Below are 23,454 nucleotides of genomic sequence, written 5' to 3' on the forward strand. Positions count from 1 at the left end.
TAAATTGCAGCTATAAACTCTATTTTGTAAAAATGCTTCCTCCCACTTCTGGTCTATCCCACGCACATGTAATCTGAAGATTTCACATTGATTTTATGTATCCTTTTGTATCTGATTTCTTTTCCTGCAGGAGTTAAGCCCTGAATCAACACACCCAGATTTCCGAATTTGGCTGACAAGTTATCCATCTCCAAATTTCCCTGTGTCGGTACTGCAGAATGGAGTGAAAATGACCAATGAAGCACCGAAGGGTTTACGGGCTAATATCATTCGATCATATCTCATGGATCCAATCTCTGACCCTGAGTTCTTTAGCAGCTGCAAGAAGCCTGTTAGTAATGGCTAAGTCTTGTTACCTCAGCCCCGTGAAGCAATTCAAGAGCTCCCTGGTGATCATGGATGTGTGTGCTGAGTAAAACTACAAATTAAATAGGCCTCCTGCACTGCAGTGCATTTGGTTTTGATTACTGATTATTGACTGTGCTGAAGTCAATTTTATTAATATTTTATTTTAATTTTACTACCAGCCTCATTCCTGCTCAGCTGAGACCTTGTGGGATATCATTAATAATGTAGCTTTCTATTTAGAAAGTCGGCTGTAAGCCATTCCCAGTACAAATCTGCAAGGTTGGAGAATCTTGTTTCAAGATATTAACTGAGCCCTTTGCTATTTGGAGCCATATCTTTAAATTAAAATATAAAAATATTTCCCCCATATAACTATAATGAGAGCCAAAATGATTTTACTCCTTGATTGATGGGACTCATAAGGGTCTCTTTTAGCATCACCAGGCAGGCAGGGAAACCACCCACTGCTTTCATGATTAGAATTCTGTGTGTGAATGTCTGTGACCTAAAATTGTTTCACAGCGTTTTCCCATAATTAAAAATGGAACCGTTTCTTTTTAAGAGGGGTTATGAACCTTGGTAAGTTTTTGCCATTAAAAAGCTCACACTCTTGATGTCGGAATATGTTTTAAGTACACATCAAAAGAAAACATTAAAAATAAAGAAGTACTTTCATTAAACAAAAGTCTTGAGTACTGAAAAATAAAAAGCATCTATATTTAAAACTAAGCCAAAGCTTATCTTAAGCTTCTAAGACTTGCTGTATGACTAGTTTTTGCATTGATTACTACCAGGACAGCGGTGAGGGCATTTCTGTACATAATAGCCAGGCAGAAGCCCTTTTGCAAAATTTTACTCCCTTTCTTCTAGATCCAAAGGTCTCTCCAGTGGAAGTCATACATGTTGGAAATCCAGGCTTTTACAAACCACAGTCCAAACCCAAACCCAAATTTCCTCAAATACCAAAGCAGCACATCAAAATTTTTCTGTTTTAATTTTTTATTTGGAAAAAATTTTAAACTTACAGAAAAGTTGCAAGCATAAAAGGTGCATGAAGAACGCCCCATGCCCCATGCCTATAGTCACCTTCTGTTACTATATAATTAGAAATGTCATGGCCTTTAATTCCTAAATCAATACTCCAATACATTTCTTAAGAATAGAGGTACTGTCTTATCCTGGTACAGTTATTAGTTTAGTAAATCTAACAAGGATACACTATTGTATCTAATTACCACTTACACTCCCAACCTGTACGTTGACTCAGTAATGTTCATTACAGCACTGTCCCGTCCACTACAGGGCTGGACTAGGGCTAACTTGTACTTAGTTGCCATGTCACTTGCCCCCTTTAATCGGGAACATTTCCTCAGTCCTTTGTTTTTTATGGCATTGACATTTCTGAAAAATTCATTCCCCTCTTTTTTTTTAAAGAACATTTATCATTTTGGACTTACTCTATATTTCCTCATGATTAGATTCAGATTATACATTCTTGGCCGGAATACTATGCAGGTGATCTTGTGCCTCAGGGTATTACATCGGGAGGCACGTGATCCCCATTTATCCCTCATTGATGATACTAGTTTTGATCATCTGGACAAAGTGTTGTCTTATTTCTTCACTTGCAACTAAAAATTGCCCCTTGCAACTAAAAATTGGCCTGTAGGGACATATGTTAGGATCATGAAAATATCCTGTTTCTCATTGAAATCTACCCTTGACCCAGCCTAGTGGCCATTGCTAATTCTTGCCTGATCCACTCATTTCTAACATTAACTCTGACTCTAGAACTCCCTCCATGTTTGACACCTGGCATCCTACTGTCAGCAAAAGCCCTTCCTTCTTCCCCATTTATCTGTTATTGATATCAACTAATGAATTTCTAGGGGGTTTTTCCCCAGTAGTTCTTAATTTATTATTATTAAGTCTTTTGCTCACATGATCCCAGATTTGATTAGTGGGAATTCCTTCAAGATGATGCCTCTGTACTTGTTATAGTTACCATCATTTAAAAAAAATTATTATAAATAATAATTTTTAATTATTGTCTCTTGTACTTTCTAGCATAAGATGCTCCAGGCTCATCTGTACCCCAGTCCTGCAACCAGACATTTTTCTGAAGAATCCTGTTTCCTTTTTAGTAGGGAGTGGTTTAGAGCCCATGATCTCATTGATCTCATTGAGATCTTGAACTCATTGCTACTGCATTGTCTTTGGTTCTTGGCCCTTTGGGTAAAGAGAGCTTAGAAATATATATATATACACTTACACATACATGTGCATATATACAAATACATATTCACACATATACATGCATACAAACAAGTATGTGAGCACATATATACATATTTTAGAAGTAATGAGTTAATCATATCAATGCCTCCAATTTCACTCCATCTACTCAGGGATTTTTCTTGGTTTTCCTCATTCTGTATTTGTATGTCCCTTCTTCTACAGTGAGAAACCTGGCTTCTACAACACACTTACTGATTTGCTCAATAATATATCTGAAATAATCCCAGAATTAGCACAGTATGCTTAATTTTCTCCCACCTCTCTGGTTAAATTTAGGCTACTTTACTTTTGTCTTCCACTCTCCTTTCAATTTTTCTCCGCTGGGGAGACTTCCCCCTGCCTTCGGATAAAACCTTGGACAGCCTCATGTTTTTTCTGGTTATTATAAGGTAATAAAGAGACCTATAGTCATTTTAACTTGGAAGGCCAACCTTGATTCAGAAGTCAGAAAGTACAATACAATATATTAATCAACATGCCAACTTTTATTCAAAATGTAAGTGTCAACTCAGCAGTGTCTCACCTCAGACCTTTAGTCAATGGGCTTCATGCTGTTGGGGGAAAGTGATGGAATTGTCATCTTTCTTTTTATCTCTCTTGCAGGTGATAGCTACTGATACTAACAGCTCATTTCAGAGTGTGTGCAGGGGCAAGGCGGGGAGGGCAGAAGTTTCTGCTCTGGGCTTCTTATTGATTGGAGCTCTCTGAACTTGGCACTTGCACTTGGGTTGAAAGATGACTCTTTTTCTTGTGAGTTCTCCCATGGGTTCTCCTTTGGCTGCCCTGCTGGTCTCCTCTTGCTGTAACCCTATCATCCTTGGCCATGCTTTTCCTTTAGCTGGCTGCTCCTGAGCATTTTTTCCCTCAGATTTTGGTTCTTCAGCATTCATTTCATACAGGCCCTTACTGTTGGTGTTTCCTCATCCCATGACACAAGTCTCTTGACCAGGAAACCTTTAAAATGATGCCTAGCTGACATTCCTAGTCCCGCTCCCCGTCGGCTCCTTGAACTCACATTGGGGTGGCCCACCATTGGAGGCAGGGTGAGGAATTTCCTCTCACAGTTCACTATCTTGTGCCCTCAGACTGCCCTCCTCTTGAATTTTGCACTTTCCCGCTCCACCCCAGCTGCAGAGAGCATGCACCAGCTCTTCGAGTGGCATTATTAATTCCTTCTCTCTAGCTTGGACTAAGGAGATAGACCTCATGCAAGGTAAATTTTGTATTTACCTTGTAGAGGCTACAGATTATTTATATATTGCATCATACTTTCTGATTTCTGAATCAAGGCTGCCTTTGCAACTAAAAGTGTCTGTAGGACTTTTTATTACCTGAGAATAACTGTAAAAGTCACTATCATTTTTTTTTTTTTTAGACAGGGGGTGAGGGGGTGGGGGTGGGGGGTGGCTGCCCAAAGTATCAGTCCAAAAGTCCTTCTTGTAGAAAAGTTCTTCTGCCTAATTGGTTTGAACTATCTCCCTTGAAACTCCTCCATGGTGGTCTGGAACCACACATTGGAATCCATATTTCTAGCCTCATGATGCTTCAACTGGAACCTCTAAAACCCTGTAAGGTAATATGAAATTAGATAAACTTATTATACTTCCTAAAAACCTGGTGTATATAGCTACACATGCCAACTGAACAAGTGTACAAGGGCATATTTTTGCCTAAATAGACTGTAGAAACATAGTTAACTCTGTTTTAGTTAAACTTTAGGATGGATATGTTTATAAGCAAAAGTAATTAATTTCAAAATATAGTCATAGAATGTAATGTTGGGGGAAAATAATGATGTGGTACCATTTCTTCTCATTATAGGAGGAATTCAGGAAATTACTTTATGGCCTCTGTTTCTTTCACGCTTTGGTACAAGAGAGACGGAAATTTGGACCCCTAGGGTGGAATATTCCTTATGAGTTTAATGAGACTGACCTGAGAATCAGTGTACAGCAACTCCACATGTTCCTGAACCAGTATGAGGTATCATAAAAATCACAGCAAGAACATTACCTATTTTGCTCGTTATCAGTTGTAAGCATTTGTACAGTAAGCAGGGACTTCTGATTGATTCTTACTCTTATAAAATGAATAGCAGAATAGTTTCCAACAGCTTATTAAGTAGCACTTTATTATAACAGTATATTATAACTGCTATCATAGGTAATTAGGATGTCAGTTTGTCTATTGGGAACCTATGTTTCATCATTTATTTTGACACATCAACACCTATGGAATCTGGAAAGTGATCGTATTGTACTTATTTAAAAAAAGATTTGAGATTTGAGATTGTAAGTTAACCAGGCTCCAAAATGAAAACAAAACACACCAACAGACTGCTTTCTTTCTGTTCTGGAACATGAGGGCTTTTTGTTTTTTGGTTTTTGGGTTTTTTTTTAGAAAAATGTGATTGTTCCACAGAGAAGGAGATGCTTGGGAGTTAAAGAATAAATAGGTTTTCAGGTAGATAGTTAGAGAAGCAACAATAAAAAGGTTTTTAAAAAGTGAGAATAATGTATACAAACACTGAATGATTATAATGTACCCCTGAAACTAAAATACTGTTACATGTCAGTTATACCTCAAATTTTTAAAAATAGGTGAAAAAGTTTGGTTATCTATAAGTGATTTGGAATTTGGAACATTCTTGTATCCATGTTAACTGATTTAGGGGTTATTCTATTACTATTGGGGTGTTTTTAAAAGAATATTTACATTTTAGAAAGATCACTCTAGCAACCCAGGGGAGAGTAGATTAGAGGAACTTAGATAACAGACCAGTTTTAGATAATATGAGCTGAATGGTGTCCCCCACAAAATACATGTTGAAGTTCCAATCCATGATACCTCAGAATATGACTTTATTTGGGAATGGGTTGTTTCAGATGTAATTAGTTAAGCTAAGATAAAGTCATACTAGAGTAGAGTGGATGTCAGAGAATACAACGGTGTCATTGTAAGAAGAGAGAAATGTGGACACACACAGAGAAGACAGCCATGTGAAGAGGGAAGCAGTGATTGGAGTTATACTGCCATAAGCCAAGGAACACCTGTGGCTACTGGAAGCGAGTAGGGTCAAGGAAAGGTCCTCCCACAAGCTTTGGAGGGAGTGTGGTCCTGTCAACCTCTTGGTTTCAAAATTCTAGCCTCCAGAACTATCAAACAATACATTTCCGTTGTTTTAAGCCACCTATTGGCAACCCTAGGAAACTAATACAAGAGACCATCAGGATAACCCAGGCCAGAGATGATAAGAGTTTAAACTAAAGCATTTGAGCTAGGATGGGGAACGTGGTGGAAATACAAAAGATATGCAGTGAAAAGGACTGAAATGACTTAGATGTTAAATGGTAAAGGAAGAGAGGGGGAAGTCTCAGTTGATGTCAGCTTTTTGTTCTAGATTGGTGGCTGTACCATTCATTAACCCAGGCAGGAAATAATACCAGGAATTAATAGTATATGACAGGTGCATTAGTGAAATGGGGCTGGGGGTGAAAAACTGCTTCAGTCTCCTCAATGTTATACATCAAAGATGTCCAGGTGAGAATATCTAATAGGCTTTTGGCATATAGTTATAAAGGCCAAGAGAAAAGGGTGAGAACAAAATAGAGATTTGTGAATTGTTAGTCCTCGGAAAAGCCTGAGAACATCTGAGATTTTAAAGGGAGACCTTGTAACATAAGAAGAGAACTAAAGAATGACTGTTGGTGAGCACCCAATACCAGTCGGAAGAGAGAGGAGAGAAGGCATGGGAAGTGCAGACTGAGCCACCATGGAATAAAGCAAGAGAGAGCATGCTGAGTGAATAGGGACTATCAGGAATCGTCCATCCTGTCATACACGGTGGAGAGAATTTCTAATGATGTACGAGACTGAATTGATTTCTTGTATTAAATAACAGTTCAGTGTGCTTCTCATTCCTACAGCACAGTAATTATGTAACTTGACAAAACTGCTACTCTATTACGTATAATTCATCAAGAGTGAAAGAGAAGTCCTGGGAGGAATGTGAATTCACAGTTCCCTTTGATATTATTAAGTGTAGTGTAATCCTTCTTCTAAAATGAACATTTTTTGTTGATCTAATGTTTTAACAAAGAAAGCAATCAGAATTAAACTCTCACATATATGGACAATAAGCAAGAAAAGAAGGATGAGGAAATCAAATGAGAGAGGGACACATTAACTCCCCTGTGGAGATTAGAATGGGTTTTTGGTTGCAACGGGTATTAAAATCTCAGGACCCTCTAACTTGTACCAGAACATGCTCTTCTAGCTCCTACGTGGGTCAGCTGTGGCAATGGAACCAAATTTATATGGTCTAATTTACTGTGAGCAACTCCATGCCTTGGAAATATGACTTGGTAGGTATCCTCAATCCCAGCCAAGGATCTATAAAGAGGAATAGCAAGCAGTTGGGAAAATGATATCTATAGGCAAATCTCTGGCATTCTATATGAATCAGACACTAACAGGAACTTGAAGAAACAAAGATTTCACACAAGTGGTCCCTGATATACAAGTGTTGGGGCTAAAAAACCCCATCGAGCCCTGATGTCTAGTCAGGTGCTCAGAGTCCATGGAACTGATATAAAGTGATGTGCTTTATAAAAATAAGAGACCAAAGAGTAAAGAAAACATTTGAAAAAGAAGCAGAATGAAGAATGATTATCTAATGGAGTCCTGCTTTCCATTCTCTCCCTGAATCAAAGTAAATAGAACCACCACCCACCCAAACTATAAACTTTTGCTCAAAAAGAGAGTAATTTTGTCAAATCATGAGCCACTAGACTACATGGTGATTTTGTTTACTCTTGTATCCCCAGTATCTAAAACAGCATATATAGTAATTGGCTCAATTAGTGTCTTTTAATGAATAAATCATGATGAGTGGGACGATTTTCAAGCTCTTAAAAACAAGAGTGGCAACAGATTGATACGTTGAAATTAGGCAAAGTAATTGCAGCATTTTAAATGAATAGGAAATGGAAAACATTTCATTAAATGATGATGGAATAATCAATTGGTTATTATCTATTATGAAAAAATTAACTTAAACTCTTCATACTATATAATTTCCATTGGGTTAAAAGAGCAAATAGGAAAAATGAAACTGTAAAATAAAAAAAAAAAGAAAGATCTATATAATCTACTTGGCATATGGGCAATTGCTTTGTTGTTCTTCTTTTGGTGGGGGGGAGGGTGTAAGAGAGATTGAGAGCGGTAGGGAGGGGTGCCCAACCCTCACTCCCACAATAACTTTATCCCAAGGCAACCAATTTCACAGCTGAGGGCATATCTGTCCAGATGTCTTCCTATGCACAAGTACCTATGCACAACATACACAAAAATTTTTCACCAAAAACAGAAATATATTTGCATATTCATTTTCAGTTTGCTTTTTTCACTTTATATATATTGTGGACAACTTTCGAAATTGATATAGATCTTTATTTAATGTCTTTTACTCAGTATCTCCCCTTTGTTAACTATTCATACTTTATTTCCTTGTTATATTTTTGCTAATAAGAAATGTTAAAGTGAATAAGTTTGTACATAACCTTACATACTAGTTGTAGATGGAGCTCTGCTTCCATCTACCTCTCTCCCTGCCCATAGTCTCAGCCTTCTTACAACAACTCAGCAGGGAAACAATCCCAGCAGCAGGTTGCTACTATATCTGTGACCCCAGTCAATGTACCTGGGCCTCTGGGGGAACACATTCCCTAATTTGATTGAGACTAGTTGTGATCAGGCTGCTGAGAGAAAAAAACAAAAAACAAAAAACAAAAAACAAAAACCATTTTACCCATCAGCTCTCAGAGCCATGTTGGCAGGTTTATCCCCTTTCCATATAAACTCTCCCCCGCCAGAGCTCATCTTATGACTGCCTCGTAAAGCTCTCCAGTGGCCAACTTCTCCACATGTTTCTCTACCCCATATACTGGCTATTTGATTTGCATATGAATTTTCTTACTATATTTCATTTTTATGAGGTGGGGATCTGTCAACAAGGCAAGCGCAAGCATTTCATGCATCTGATCCAACTCCCCTCACATTTGCAGTTGGAAGACCATAAACATGCTGGAATTCTCCTTCCTGGTTGTTTGTTTCTCCACAAGGTCTCAGTCATTGACACATGTTCTAAATTCACCGCCTACAGTTGCAGTTCTACCAAATAACAAATTTCATAATTTCCAACTCCTAATTCAATGAGTTTCCCCTCTCTAATCACTACTACCTACTCTTCCCGAGTGCTATTATTTTTATTAAAGAGATTCCTCAAAGTAGGATCACAAGAATGTAGGATTCATATACTTTAACTTTTTTTAAATTTTATTTTATTATTAGTTTCCAGTTTATAGTACATTGGTTAGACATTTATATAGTTTATAAAACGATCCCCCATAATTACTCTTCTCTCCTCTGGCTCTCCACCTAGCCATTACATTAATGCTGACTGCATTCCCTATGCCATCCTCCCACACCTGTGACCATCTATCAACTACTAATTTGTACTTCTTTAACCCTTCACCCCTTTCTCTCAGCCCCCCAACTCCCTCCCCTCTGGCCATCACTAGATTGTCCTCTATATTTGTGAGTCTGTTTTTGATTAGTGTGTTCTTTTTGTTCCTTAGATTCTGCATATAGGTGAAATCATATGGTATTTATCTTTCTCTGTCTGATTTGTTTCACTCAGCATAACTCCTAGATCCATCCATGTCATTGCAAATGATAGGATTTCATTCATTTTTATGGCTGAGTAATATTCTATTGTATATATGAACCATAATTTCTTTATCTAATCATCTGTTGATAGGCATTTAGGTTGCTTCCATATCTTGGCTATTGTAAATTGTGCTGCCATGAACATAAGGTGTATACATTTTAACTTTTAACAAATAACTAACTGCAAGAAGGGCATGTAGAGTACAAAATTATGAAAAAAAACCTAAAGTAAAAGATTGCTATATTTTAGTAGAAGACATTTAAACATTTCCATGTTACAATATGATAAATAATCATCATAAAAGTAAAAAAACAATAAAAATTAAAGAAAAGATCTAAAATTTATCTGACAAACTGATTCAATATCTTTATAAAGAGCTTTTAATAATAGAATAAAAAGATAATCATTCCAAGTTAGAAAAGCACATAAAAGAACAGAGTAAATAATTTAACAAAATCAGAAATATATGTTAAACATTTTAAAAATGTCAAGATCAGAAAAAACAAACTTAAAAACTAAAAATAATTTTATTGTTTAATTTTCAATTTTTTCCCTTAAATGATAATGTTCAGTTTTGTTGAGAGCAGTAAGAAATAGAATTCTCTATACTGCTGGTGGATGTCTAAGTATTTATGCTTGGGATAAAATAAATTATAAATGTAAAAAATCAATATTTTTTATTTATAAATATTTACAAATTCTGTATACAATAGACTGAAATAAAAAAATCAAACTAACGGGAATAATATTTTCACAAATTTGATCAACAAAGGTCAATTTGTAAAACAGCTTAAACAAATAACGTAAAACTTTAATTGAAGAAGATGAGTAGGAGGGAGCATTTGAGATCTTGCTCCTTGGCATATATCTTCAGTTTCACTCAAATAAACTCTTAAAAAATTCTCTACAAGTTTTTTTTTTTTAAAAAAAAGAGCAGGTGGCTAGTTCACAGAAGAACAAATGTTATTAAATATATGAAACGATTATGAACCTTACCATATTATAGAAATGCAAATTAGTACAGTATTAATTATCACTGGGCTATCAAATTAGCAAAGATCTTCAAACTGATTCCTACAATTAACTACAGTCTCTCAGAAAAGCAGTATGATGACAATCAATTGCTTTTTATAAGCTCCTTCCCTTAGACGTAGTAATTTCCTTTTCAGGAATCTAGACTAAAGGATCATCAGAAATGTATATTTAATGAAAAATAATTTAAAACAGTAGAAAATTAAAGGCAACTGATGTATTCAATATTAGAAGGCAGATATTAAAATAGTATTTTCAAAGAGTTTTTTATGAAATGGTAGAAGACATTTCATGAGATTTGGTGAAAATTTATATGCGAAATTGTATATCCAGTGTGATTCCAATTGTCAAAATATATATAGATATAAAAAAGCAGTGAAGGAAATTAATATCAACATCTCTGAATTATATTAGATTTGTTTTAAATGTCAGCAGGGCAAAGCATTCAAGGATAGTTATTTCATTTTGTGTCTGGCACATAGTAGGCGGTCCATTAATGTTGTTTGAGTACTAAGTGAGTTTATAAGCTAATAAGGGTTCTATTGTCTTCACTGACTGAATGGAAATGACAAATCACAAAATAAGAAAAAGACCCTGGGAAAAGTTGCAACAATTAACAGGGAAGTATATAAAAAGAAATTGTGTTAATGCAAACGTTTGTAAAATCTTTAATCATTTACGCACACAAGAAACACAAATCTGTGTAAGGTGCCACTGAAAACTTAACTGATTGAGCAACTTGACCTCTCAATTTTAGGAACTGCCGTATGAGGCTGTACGGTACATGACCGGCGAATGCAATTATGGAGGCAGGGTGACCGACGACTGGGACCGGCGCACACTGCGCAGCATTCTAAACAAATTCTTCAACAAAGAATTAGTTGAAAATCCAGACTATAAATTCGACTCAAGTGGCATTTATTTTGCCCCTCCTTCTGGCGATGTAAGTATGCCCTTCTAGAAAACTGACGCAGTAAAATATGAAATTTCTCTGATACAGAAAATGGTGATTTTTCCAAAGGCCTTGGTTTTTTGTTAACCATTGTGTGTGCTTGCTTCAGTCTTGTAAGGACAGAGCAAACCCCATGAATAGAGTTAGTGCTTTCCTACTGGCTGTAATGTGAGGCCTATCAGAAATGCCCTAACCCGAGAATAGCTACCTCAGTGACCTGATATTTTATTATCATGAATTCAGTCTTTTGGGTAAAAATCCTTTGTCTCCAATTAAAATGGAAATATATGTGAGAGGGGTTAAAAATGATATTAATAATAATAGTTAATTATATTATGCTTAATTATTTACAAAGTACTTATGTGTAATTATCTCATGTAGAGCATCAAATTAACATTGGTACCATCATTATATCCCTTTTACAAATGAGGAAGCAAGTTCACTAAAATCGAATGATTCATCCAAAGCAACACAAGCAGAAAGTGGCAAAGAGTCACAGATCTACCTGCCTCACAAGGCCAAGGTTCCCTTCTGTTATTTTTTTCCAGTCTTGTCTAATGGAAGATGTGACCTTCACACAATAGGCTTCCAGGGATTGCCAGAACAATCAGATTGGTTCTCATTTTTGTTTCCAGAAGTCAAAAGGGCACATATTGAAAGTTAAACACCTGGCCACATTCAACAGAGACAAGAAGGATAACTCCCCAACCCTAACCCCATCATCCACTAGGATTAATGCTAGCCGAGGACATATATCAATGGGAAGAAGAGAAAAATTAACCCCAGAGCCTAGGTCATTGATCGGGTGGAGCAAGTCAACATGCAAAGTCATGGATCACAAGATCTTCAGTGATCAATTGTCAAAGGACCCACATAACATGATCTTTATAGAAAAACCATCAAAGACCACCCCAATCATCATATACACATATGAGTGTCTGTATATGATTATATGAGCATCAAGAAAGATATGGAATTTTGATAGAAGTCCATGTAAATAAAATATAAAACGTGTGCATATGAATAAAAAAATATACATTGTTAATGATGGTTGTCACAGGAAAATAAATTTCAGATAACTTTTCTGAATTATGTGGATTTACATAATAAGAGTAAAAAGAAAAATCCGAGTAGAGCAGAAAAAATTTTATTGTTATTGCAATAAATTAAGAACAATCATCAGCAAAATGCAGCACAGAATGATTTCCCTGGAAGAAATTTCTAAATGAAGAGACCAGTATATTTCTCTCTCTGTTTTAAAATCCATTTCAATTGAATGGTACATTTTTTTCTCTCTCTAAATGTGTTCATATCTTTTTTTTTTTTTTTAACCTTAGCCCAAGTTGAAAGAAAATGAAAGTATTCAGTGTCTAGTCTCACAGGCTCATCCACTCAATAACTTGAGTATTGAAAATCATCTCTTTTCAGTGAGAAAGTTCTACAGGATAATTGATTTCTAACCTCCTGACTCCCTGTTATTCATCTTTGCAGCACAAAAGCTATATTGAATACACAAAGACTCTGCCACTGACCCCAGCGCCAGAAATCTTTGGGATGAATGCCAATGCAGATATCACTAAAGATCAGTCGGAAACTCAACTGTTATTCGATAACATTCTTCTCACACAGGTTTGTGATCTGTTCAGAGACTGGTTTCTGAGGCCGGAGAGGATGCTCCCTAAGCAGCATGAGCCAGCAGGGTAGAGGCCCACATATATAATTCTATCTGTTAAGGTGGAGAACCACTTTAAGAAAAGGAAAAATATATAAACATACCTTAAATATGGATTTAAATAAAGTACATATATATGTGGGTTTTTTTTTTTTTTTCATTAATCTGTTGATTTTGGAAAGAATTCTGAATATCATTCTGCTGCTAGGAAATTCTTGAGTAACATTCTTTGAGTATCTCTGAAGATACTTTGATAGCATTCTGCTGAAAGTAGTTCCATTTTGCCTTTCTTGCATAAACCATGCCCAAATACATGACATATTATGTCCCTTTTTAATTTTTTTTTAAATGGAAGAAGAATATCAAAGATACTTGGGAAGCCAGAATTTATCTGGAATTTTGTTTATTTTATTTTCTAGTCTCTTACTAATTTAAGAGTAACTTTTAAAATGACTTATCTTTATCAAATATTCCAGGACGTTTAATCTAGTTTACATAGAAACAGTTTCTTACACATCAGTATTTTATCAGATTACATAATATTGAAAGGATACAATTGCAGTAGTAAGTATAAAATGAATACAAAAAGGTTTAAGAGAAAAACATGGTTGACTCTTGATGGACGTGCAGCTGCATTGGTGAAAGCATCAGGGTGAGGGCAGGATGTAGGGTTAACTTCCAAGGCATCAGAATTGAGCATGCCACGGGCATGAGTCCATACATTTAAATGAATGATATTTAATCTTGCTTGTCTGTTAAGATCTTCTCTTGTATTTTTCTCCTTTTAGAAAATGTGCTAGGCCATTTGTTGGGTTGTTTTTCATTTTTGAAAGCTAATTAGTCCAAATGGCAAGAGGTCCCTTAGTGATTGAATGAAATTTTGACAGGTTAAGGATGTTTCTTCAGTCAAGCAAATCATCCCACGAACAGCTTTCTAGCTGATCTTTTTATTTTTATGGAATCTTGGAATAATAATGATAATAGTTAATATTATATTGTGCTTACTGTATGCCAGCACTGTTCTCAGTACCTTATATATAACAGTGGAATCCTATCAGGTCAGGGCTTGTTATTCTCATCGTACAGCTAGACAACTGTGACACAGAAAGACTAAGTAGCTTACCCAAGGTCATCTAATACAATTTCAAGCCTTCAAGAACTCAAAGCCAAGCAGTCTGAGTCTTACTAGTTGGCTCCAGAATATGTGTTCTGAACCACTATGCTGTATTCTCTATCTAGATTCTAAAGATAGGATGGGACCTAGATGATAGATAACTGGAGGTGCTGGAAAAAAAAGAAAAAGCTAAAAGAACCAAATTAGGAAGATAAAATGGTGTGCTATTATTGAGGAAGAGTACATGCTAACTCTAATCTACTATAAGATGACATTTTCTCATAAGGCAAAAAAGATAGAGACTATTTCGTATGTCCATTTACATGTTATTAGCAGTAAAATCAATTATTGCCTGAGCATAGATTTTTAGGAACATTAGATGGAATATACAAGTCTGACGACAGGACAGTAATAGTATCTTCGCTTTATTTAAACATGGTGGGATGTGCCACATTACAGAATACATAAAACAGTGGGCTCATTCCAACAGAAAATGACTCAGAACCAAACAAATAAGTTTAAATACACATGGGGTATCTTCTCAGTATGTAATTAAAGAACCTCCTTCAATATCCTCACACTCAGATTGGCAAGTACAATTATAGTAATAGTTCACTGATTCCACATTTGGTTTACCATGATTCAGAGGCAAAAAGAGATGGACCAGAACTACAGAATTTGAAGAACAAGTTAATGATGACATTTATATTACGTATTCAACTAAAACAACTTTTAAAATTAGACGGAAATATATTGGGAGTTGAGAATGTTACTTTTGCAGAGCTCCTTTGCTTATCCTTAACTGCCAGACTTGACTCTTTTGAATAGGAAAATCGTTTCAACTTAAAATATTATAACTAGAAATGAAAAGGTTAAACTCTATGATGTCACTTTGAAAATGAATCCCACTTATCTTTATTTGTTTAATAAAAAGAACCCTTAGAAGGTTTCAAACAACATATGTGCAAACTCTACAGTAACGAAAAGAAAAAAGCTAAGTGAAACAATTATAAAATAACACCTTCTTGCTCTTAATTCTCCATATCAGTTAGATATTATTTTCAAAACATATCACCCCAATTATGTGGTTTTGGTATAGGCCTGGTATTTGGTTTTTGTTTTTCTTTTCTTTTTTCTTTTTTTATTGGAGGTGCAGCTCTCATTAGAAAGTAAGAATGCTTTAATGAGTTTATAGTATTTTGTATGCACAGCAAAATATAAATCAGCATATTAGTCTTTAAATGCAATGGAAATAGATATTTCATTAGTTTTGGCCAAATATTCATTATCTTCTTTGTTCTCTAATTTGTTTTATATATTTAGTTGTAAACCTAGCAGTTGGGATCATAATAAAGGATTACTATATTGGCATATCTTTTTTTTTTCCTGATATGTAATTAATACCTACCAACATTTAATATTTTATTGTGCAACTTTATAAGATCTTATGGTGATATGTGGTAAGTAGCATTAAAAATCTCACTAGAAACTTTAGTAAAAGTAGAATAAATCCAATATAAAAACCAGGAAATATAAAATTGGAAATAAGACTAAGCAATTCCCTAGAACTGGAAAAATATGAGATGTATTTATTTATATTCTAATAGTGCTTGTTCTCTCTCAACAGACACACTCATGTGCACGCATGTGTGCACACACACACATACATTCATTTGTTCTGAGGATTTAAAGGGGTTTTCCAGAAATATAGATTCATTTACACAGTGCCACTACAAACATAAACGTAAAAATTGAAATGAAATTCCCCTTCCTTGCTTTCAACATGAATCACAAAAGTCTGCCTCTTCTCCATAACTCTTCCAACTGCTTAGAGGAGATGAGCTTATTTTCTTTGCTCTCCTGGTTCAAGGAGAAAACTATATCTCTGCTTTTGGCAACCAATAGGTACCAGAGTTATTATATTTTGTGGCAAGCTTTCTCAAAGCAAGATCAGATTTCCTGCTCTTGAGTTTTCATACCCATCCTCACTTGGCCACCCCACTAACGTAAATGCCTTTTCTCCCTCTATCAGGAGTAGCCACTTCGCCTCACCCCCACCCCCAGGTGGCACAATGTGAAGCTTATTTGCTTCCTTCAGATCCTCTTTCACCTCTGCACACTGTACACGCCCTTATTCCTCCTTGCTAACAGTTGTTTTCTCCTGAAACTCCACCCCCATGCCTGTTATCCTCACTTCAATAAACCTCTTGTGGAGAAGAACCAGAGATAAAATAGCAGAACAGTACTCCTAAAATCTACCTTAGAAATTTTCTTATCTAGCAATTCTTCGACCTTTATGAAGATTTCTGATTGACAGTTTGGATTCTTTACAGTCCCGTTCAGCGGATTCTGGTGCAAAATCATCGGATGAAGTAGTAAATGAGGTCACTGGTGACATCTTGGGTAAACTTCCAAACAACTTTGACATTGAGGCTGCGATGAGGAGATACCCAACAACTTACACTCAGAGCATGAACACTGTGCTTGTCCAAGAGATGGGACGGTTCAATAAATTGTTGCATACCATAAGAGAATCGTGCATTAACATTCAAAAAGCAATCAAGGTAAGGAGAAATACACCGAAGGAAAATCATTATACTAAATATTTATTTACTCAGCAAAGATTTGTTGGGCACAGATTCTATGCAAGCATTGTTCTTAGTTCTGGGGATTAAAAAAAAAAAAAAATTCCTGGCCTTGAAGAGCATATAGATTTCTGGGAGTGGCAGTTAATAAACAGGTGAATAAGTATTCAGTATGTTAGATAATAATAATTTGCTGGATAGAATACATGCTAAGAAGACACAAAGTGTTAAAAACAAAGCCTCTGCCCACATAGAGCTTGTTTTAGTAAGGAAGACAAGCAATTTAAAAAATAAACAAATAAACTATGTAATATATGTATGTATAAAAATATATAATGTAAATGGTAAGTGATAAGTTCTAAGGAAAAAAAAATAAAACAGGATGAGGGGTAGAGTATGATGGGTGGGAAATTTTTCAGTCATTTTGGGTTAGGCTTCTCTGAACTTGAACAGAGGCCTGGTATGAGGGGCGAGCTATGAGATGTGTGGACAGAGCCCATAGCAAGTGCAAAGGCTGGGAGAGGAACAAGCTTGGAATGGTCCAGGGACATAGTAAGGAAAACTACTGTGGCCAGAGTGGACTGAGCCCAAGGGACATGGTAGAACAGAGAGGAAGCCATGGCTTCATGATGGCCTTGTCAGCCATGGTTAGGATTTTGAATTTTATTCTAACTTATAAATGTAAAGGGAAGCCATAAGAGGGTTTTAAACAATGAAGTAAAATGATCTATTTTGCGTTTTTAAAAGTTCATTCTGACCACTGCAGAAAGGATGTAAGGGAGCACGAGTGTGGGCAGAAAGCAACCATGTGATTGAAATAGTCCGACTGAGTGGGTTTCTTGTGGTAGCATTGGAGGGAGAGAAAAATGGCCGCATATGAATCATTGAAAGAGGAGCCTACTAGGCTGGCTGTAGTATAATCTGTCTGGGCTGTTAAGCTAAGAATCATCCAATACCATGTGTTTCTCTTTGACCTCTTTCTTCCTGTATCCTTCCTGGAAGATAAAGGCTTGGCCTCCTGCACTCTGGGAGCTCAGCATCCAACAAACATATATTCATTTAATTCCAGATTTCAGTATAGCAGTTCTCACCCCAACTGAGCTGGTATACCCTACTCCAGGGATTCCCCGCCCCGCCCCCCTCCAGGTCTCATTCAACGTAGGTGATATGCAGTTTTGTGGGAGAAGACCTAGGAGTTTGTATTCTAAACCGGGTTTAACAATCTTTTTTTATTTAGCTATCCTCCTCTCCTCACTTTCACCTAGGGCCATCAATTCCAAGTATTTGGCGGTGGGGGGCGGGGGGGATTCTGCAATATATATCTAGTTCATTCTTAGCTTTGCCCTCTGCCAGGTTAATATTGGGGTTCTCCTGACTACGAAGTCAACTACCAATTGTCCAGATGCTTTCTATCTCCCGAAATTGTATTGCCATTGTACCAGTCCTTATTTTTTCTGCACTTAAGGGCTTAAGCCTTTAAAAGATAAATTTATTTACTGTTGTTTTAGTAGGTTTAAGAAAGGAGGCAAATGAAATGTGGGTGGTTAATCCATGAAATTTACTTTAAAAACTTCTCCATATGATAGTTGGAATAATATCTCCAATGATAGAAAAAACAGAAATGATGACAGCAACTGGCCTATATGCGAGATCAAATAGACAGGAATTTTCAAGGGCCTCAGAGTTTGGACATCTGTCCATCAGTGATTCAAAATAGGATGAGATCAATTAGACTTCATAATTGCAATCCAAGATATTTTAACTTTTCAAAGCACTTTATATTATTTTTCTAAACTTGTATTCATCAAACTCTTTTTAAAAAGGCAGGGCAGAGATATATTAGTTATCCAGTTAATAGATAGATAAACTAAGTCATAGTTAGGCTGTGATTTAATAGTAGTGAGTAGCCAAGTATCAATTAAGAAGATTTTCTAAGATGGGCAAAATGCGTGAAGGGGGGTCAAAATGTACAAATGTCCAGCTATAAAATAGAATTGAACAACATGAACTTGAACTGCATGGGTCCACTTAAATGCAGATTTTTTAAATGAGTTGTTCAAAAGTCAATTGTATTTTTTTTTTTTTTTAGTTTTACTTTTAATTAATTTTCATTATGGTGACATTGGTTAACAAAATCCAGTAAGTTTCAGATGCACGTTTTAACAGTATATGTATATTGCATTGTGTGTTCACCATCCATAGTTAGATTTCTTTTGAATGTGGTTGGGAATTCGTGGATTCAGATGGCCAACTTAAATAATACACAGATTTGACTATAAGGGTGGTGGGCACCGCTAACCCCCACTTTGTTTAATGGTCAACTTTAAGTAAGTCCTGGGGATGTAATGTACAGCATGGCGACAATAGTTAACAATACTGTGTTGCATAGTTGAGAATTGCTAAGAAAGTAGATCTTAAAAGTCCTCATCACAAGAAAAAAATTTCGTAACTGTATAGTGACAGATGTTAACTAGACTTATTGTGGTGATCCTTTCACAGTATGTACATCATGTTGTACACCTGAAACTAATATGATGTTATATGTCAATTATGCCTCAATTTAAAAATTTCCCATAAAGTTTAATTAGATTGAATTTTTAAATATTTTTTCAGGAATAGTTTGAATACTCCATGACTTGTGCACAAAAGAAAGTTACTTTCTCTTTTCACTCTCTCTCTCTCTCTCTCTCTTTTTTTTTTTTTTTTTTGCTATATGACTTGACCTTAAATAATTACAATTGTAAACAAAGGATAATTATAATTTAAGAGGGATTTGTCCAAAATCTATACTATCCTGTTAACCAAAGGTTAAATGTGTTTCAGGGGCTTGTAGTGATGTCTACAGATCTTGAAGAAGTGGTTAGCAGCATTCTGAATGTGAAAATTCCAGGAATGTGGATGGGTAAATCATACCCAAGCCTTAAACCACTTGGTAGCTATGTGAACGACTTCCTTGCAAGACTAAAATTCTTGCAGGTGAGTTCCTCTAAATGCACATATATTAAGTTTCTTCTGATTCTGTTTTTTTTCACCACGATACCTAATGTGAAAATATTACTCTCTAGTTTTCCTGTGCAACACAGGCACAAATAACCACTACTTAATATTGCAAATAATTTATGTAACAGTTACACTGAATTGTCAAAATACTAGTATTAGAAGTAGAATATCAGAAAGCTCCTTTAGGAGCCAGCATTCATGTTCAGGGAATTCAGACATTCAAGTTAATGACATTTGAAGAGAGAAAACAACTGGCTATGTTGATTTTTCCATTAAATATTTAGGGTCAAAATAGATCCCTAGAGTACAGCATCTTAGAAAGACAGTCAAGTTACAAGCGAGGAGCATTATTTCCTCCTTGTCCAGCATTTTTCCAGGCCATTACATCACTAGATTGCTGGTTTAGCCCAAGACAGTAATAACCTCATGGCTACTTGTCCTGGAAATGTTGGGTGGGCAGAATTCTACCTGCTAATTATCTGGCAATACATGTGCTTAACTCCGGTTCTCACTAACAACTGTATTCATTAGAAGTATTAATTAATGTCCAAGATATTGTATGTAATGCATCAAAAACTACCTGTGAAAGAATTTCTGCAGGGATAAAATGACTGAACTTCCCTTTCATAGTACAGGCCTTCTGCTGTACTAGAGTTGATACAAAAGCATTAAGATTGTTTTTGAAAAATGAAGATTCCACCTTGAACTGTGATAGGGAAAAGTTCTTCAAATTTGTTTCTTTGGCTTGACTTCTGTAATTTACTATCTAGTTAAAATCAATATTCAACTAACTTATTATAATATATGAACAGAATATCCAGGTATCTTGATATTTATAAAGATCTTAAGCTCTCATTACTCTGTTTCTTCTGGGAGTTCCATGTACGATATTGTGTTTCCAAATGTTAGATTTCATCGTATTTTGGTAAAATAGGACGGAAAACTTCCAAAGGAATATTGTACTGGGTACTAATGACTAGAGAGAAAAAATAGTAAAAAAGAAAAACTTAACCATCTGACTAGACTTTCTAAGGATCTTCTATTCAACTATGTAACAGATTATGCAATAATATATATTAGACATTCACTACTGCATGGAGCTTTTCTGAAGGAATCATGGGGTTCGTCTAAAACAGACATTTATATCTGCATTCATGCACATCGTGATACCCAACCTAATGCGATGGACATGAAACACATCAGAACAAAACACTGACTATGCTACTTATTTTTAAAACCGTCAGAATACGGCTTTATATTTCTCAAAGTGTTAGCTCCGTTGTTAGTTTGCCTAAAAGATAATAGAGGAAGTGTTTTGGGGACAAATTTTATTAAGCAGTGTTGCATTCAAAGTTGAAAAGCTCTGTTGTTAGGACACCTGTGTTTTGACACTATAGCAATGGTACGAGGTCGGCCCTCCACCGGTCTTCTGGCTCTCCGGCTTCTTCTTCACACAAGCCTTCCTGACTGGCGCCCAGCAGAACTATGCCAGAAAACACACCATCCCAATTGACCTTCTTGGGTTTGACTATGAAGTGATGGAAGACAAAGAATATAAAAGTGCTCCAGAAGATGGTAAGTACAGTGACAGAATGAGTTGGCTTATGTGTCTAGGCACTGAACAAAAATATAACATTCTTACTTACTTTGTTCATCGGTTAAAAAATTAATCACCACATATATCACTTGCCTTCAAATGATTGAGAAAAAATGTATAAAGAGACAGAGAGTGAGCAAGAGAAAAAAAAAAAGAGAGAATGTGATAAAGCAAATGTTGATAAAAGAAACCTGAATAAAGAGTATATGTCCTTTGTACTGTTTTACACTTGCAAATTTGTGTAAGTTTAAAATTATTTCTAATAAAAAGTTAGGAATAAAGCAATAATGAAATTAACAATACATGGGATTATTGACCATAAACTTATGGAGACTTTGGGGCATCTAGATTGCACATTGAAAAGGAGATTTTCCTGGTCCTTCAAAGAGGATACCTTTTCAGAGCCCTAAATCATGTATTTTTTCCTGTCATGTACATTGCTAGAAAACTTTAAAAAGCTAATATCTATTAGGAATATTTGTTTTGTGATTGAAAGATTATGAGGAAATTTATGGTTTTTTTTAATTGATTATGTTTTCGATAATTAGAGGATATCTTAATGTTTTATTCCAAATTCAGTGGCAGGGGTACTATTTTAAACAAGCATTATTTTTTAAATGCTACAGATTCCCAATGTTACCGAAGTAGGGCTGTCTTTAAATAAATGACATTTATCTCTAAATGACCATTAATGCATCCTGCTATAACTGATGTGTCAAAGACAGTTCTGCTTCCTTATTCAGCGCTGAATGATGAATTCACAGGCTCACTCTGGGGATATGAACAGTGAACAACTTAGACAGGAACTTGGCCCTCAACTAACTTATACTCTGGTAGGAGATACTAACAAGTAGACATGTCATCACAACAGTGTGGGATAATCACAACACTGTGCCAACTGATTTTGCTTTATATCGATTGTCACAAATCTCAAGGGGTTGATAACACTATGAAGAAATCCTCCCAGAATCTCCTGGGAAAGTTGCTTTTCCATTCTTGAAACAAGAGTTATCTTCCCTCTGCCCCCACAGATTGCCTCAATTTTTATTGAAAAAAAATAAGAAGACATCAGAATAGAGCTTTTAGCAACACCAAATCAGTAAATCTGTTCACATCTGCACCCATTTTTTCCCTCCTTCAAGGAATTTTGCTCCTTCAGTTGTGCCCTCTTTTATTAAAATCAACAGCATTGCTCTCTGCACTGGGTTATTACTACCAGTATGCAACATGCTCTAAATCTCTCATCTTGAAACAAGTCAATAAAGAATTCCAATTGTTTAAACACTAGCGTCCTTTTGGCTACTGTCTCATGTCTCTGCTACCTTCATAGAAAAATTCTCAAAAGAATCGTGTTTACATGTTATCTCCAGGTTCGAACTTCCTATATCCTATCTGCCTTTCATCCTCACCAATCAACTGATGCTATTCTTTTCAAAATCACTAATGACTTCCATTTTGACGAATACTATGAATTCTCTTCTGTCTTCATCTTAATCTCTTAGCAGTTTCTACCAGTTGACAACTTCCTCTTCTGGAGATGTCCTTTCTTCTCCCTTGGTTTCCAAGACATTACCCTATCCTGATTTTCCTTTTCTCACTGGAAATAATTCATGTTTCATTGCTAGCTTATCCTCTAAATAGTGGGTTCCTAAGAACTCTGTCCTGGGACTATTTCTCTTTTCTAATTGTGTTGTCCTCTCCCTCAAGTGACCTCATACTTTTATATGTCTTTAAATATTATCTCCTAGCTGATACCTTCCAAGTTTAAATGTCCAGTCTAGACCTTTTTGCTAAGAAAGATACAGAGCCCTCTATATCCAACTGCCCACCTGACATCTCCACTTTCGTGTCTCCTGTATATGTAAAGCTTATAATGATCTTTAATGAATGGCACTGCCATCCAGCCAGAAACGCATAACTTTTTCCTCATTCTTCCTCCTCCTCACACTCTCACATCAAATGCAGTGGCTCGTTCGTGATCCTACTGCCTCCACCATTTTATATAGACGCTTCTGCTCTAGTATTTTACCTTGCCTCCCTACTCGTGTCACTATATTCTTATAATCCTTAATTTATGCCAAAGCGACAGAAATTTTTTAAAAATATAAACAGAGTATGTCACCATT

The 23,454-nt window shown here is 35.9% G+C and overlaps 1 protein-coding gene across 1 annotated transcript in view; it reads left to right on the top strand.

Moving 5' to 3' along the window:
- Nucleotides 1–23,454, top strand: part of DNAH7 (dynein axonemal heavy chain 7) — a 202,474-nt gene that overhangs the window by 171,884 nt on the left and 7,136 nt on the right. Inside the window, exons 57-63 of the mRNA XM_036235992.1 lie at nucleotides 131–331; nucleotides 4,468–4,629; nucleotides 11,166–11,351; nucleotides 12,852–12,989; nucleotides 16,480–16,710; nucleotides 19,555–19,707; nucleotides 21,129–21,306. Coding sequence (XP_036091885.1) covers nucleotides 131–331; nucleotides 4,468–4,629; nucleotides 11,166–11,351; nucleotides 12,852–12,989; nucleotides 16,480–16,710; nucleotides 19,555–19,707; nucleotides 21,129–21,306 — 1,249 coding nt within the window. The remainder of the gene's footprint in view (nucleotides 1–130; nucleotides 332–4,467; nucleotides 4,630–11,165; nucleotides 11,352–12,851; nucleotides 12,990–16,479; nucleotides 16,711–19,554; nucleotides 19,708–21,128; nucleotides 21,307–23,454) is intronic.

Source organism: Rousettus aegyptiacus, unplaced genomic scaffold (genome assembly GCF_014176215.1).
Source record: "Rousettus aegyptiacus isolate mRouAeg1 unplaced genomic scaffold, mRouAeg1.p scaffold_m13_p_2, whole genome shotgun sequence".
NCBI classification, from domain to species: Eukaryota; Metazoa; Chordata; class Mammalia; order Chiroptera; family Pteropodidae; genus Rousettus; species Rousettus aegyptiacus.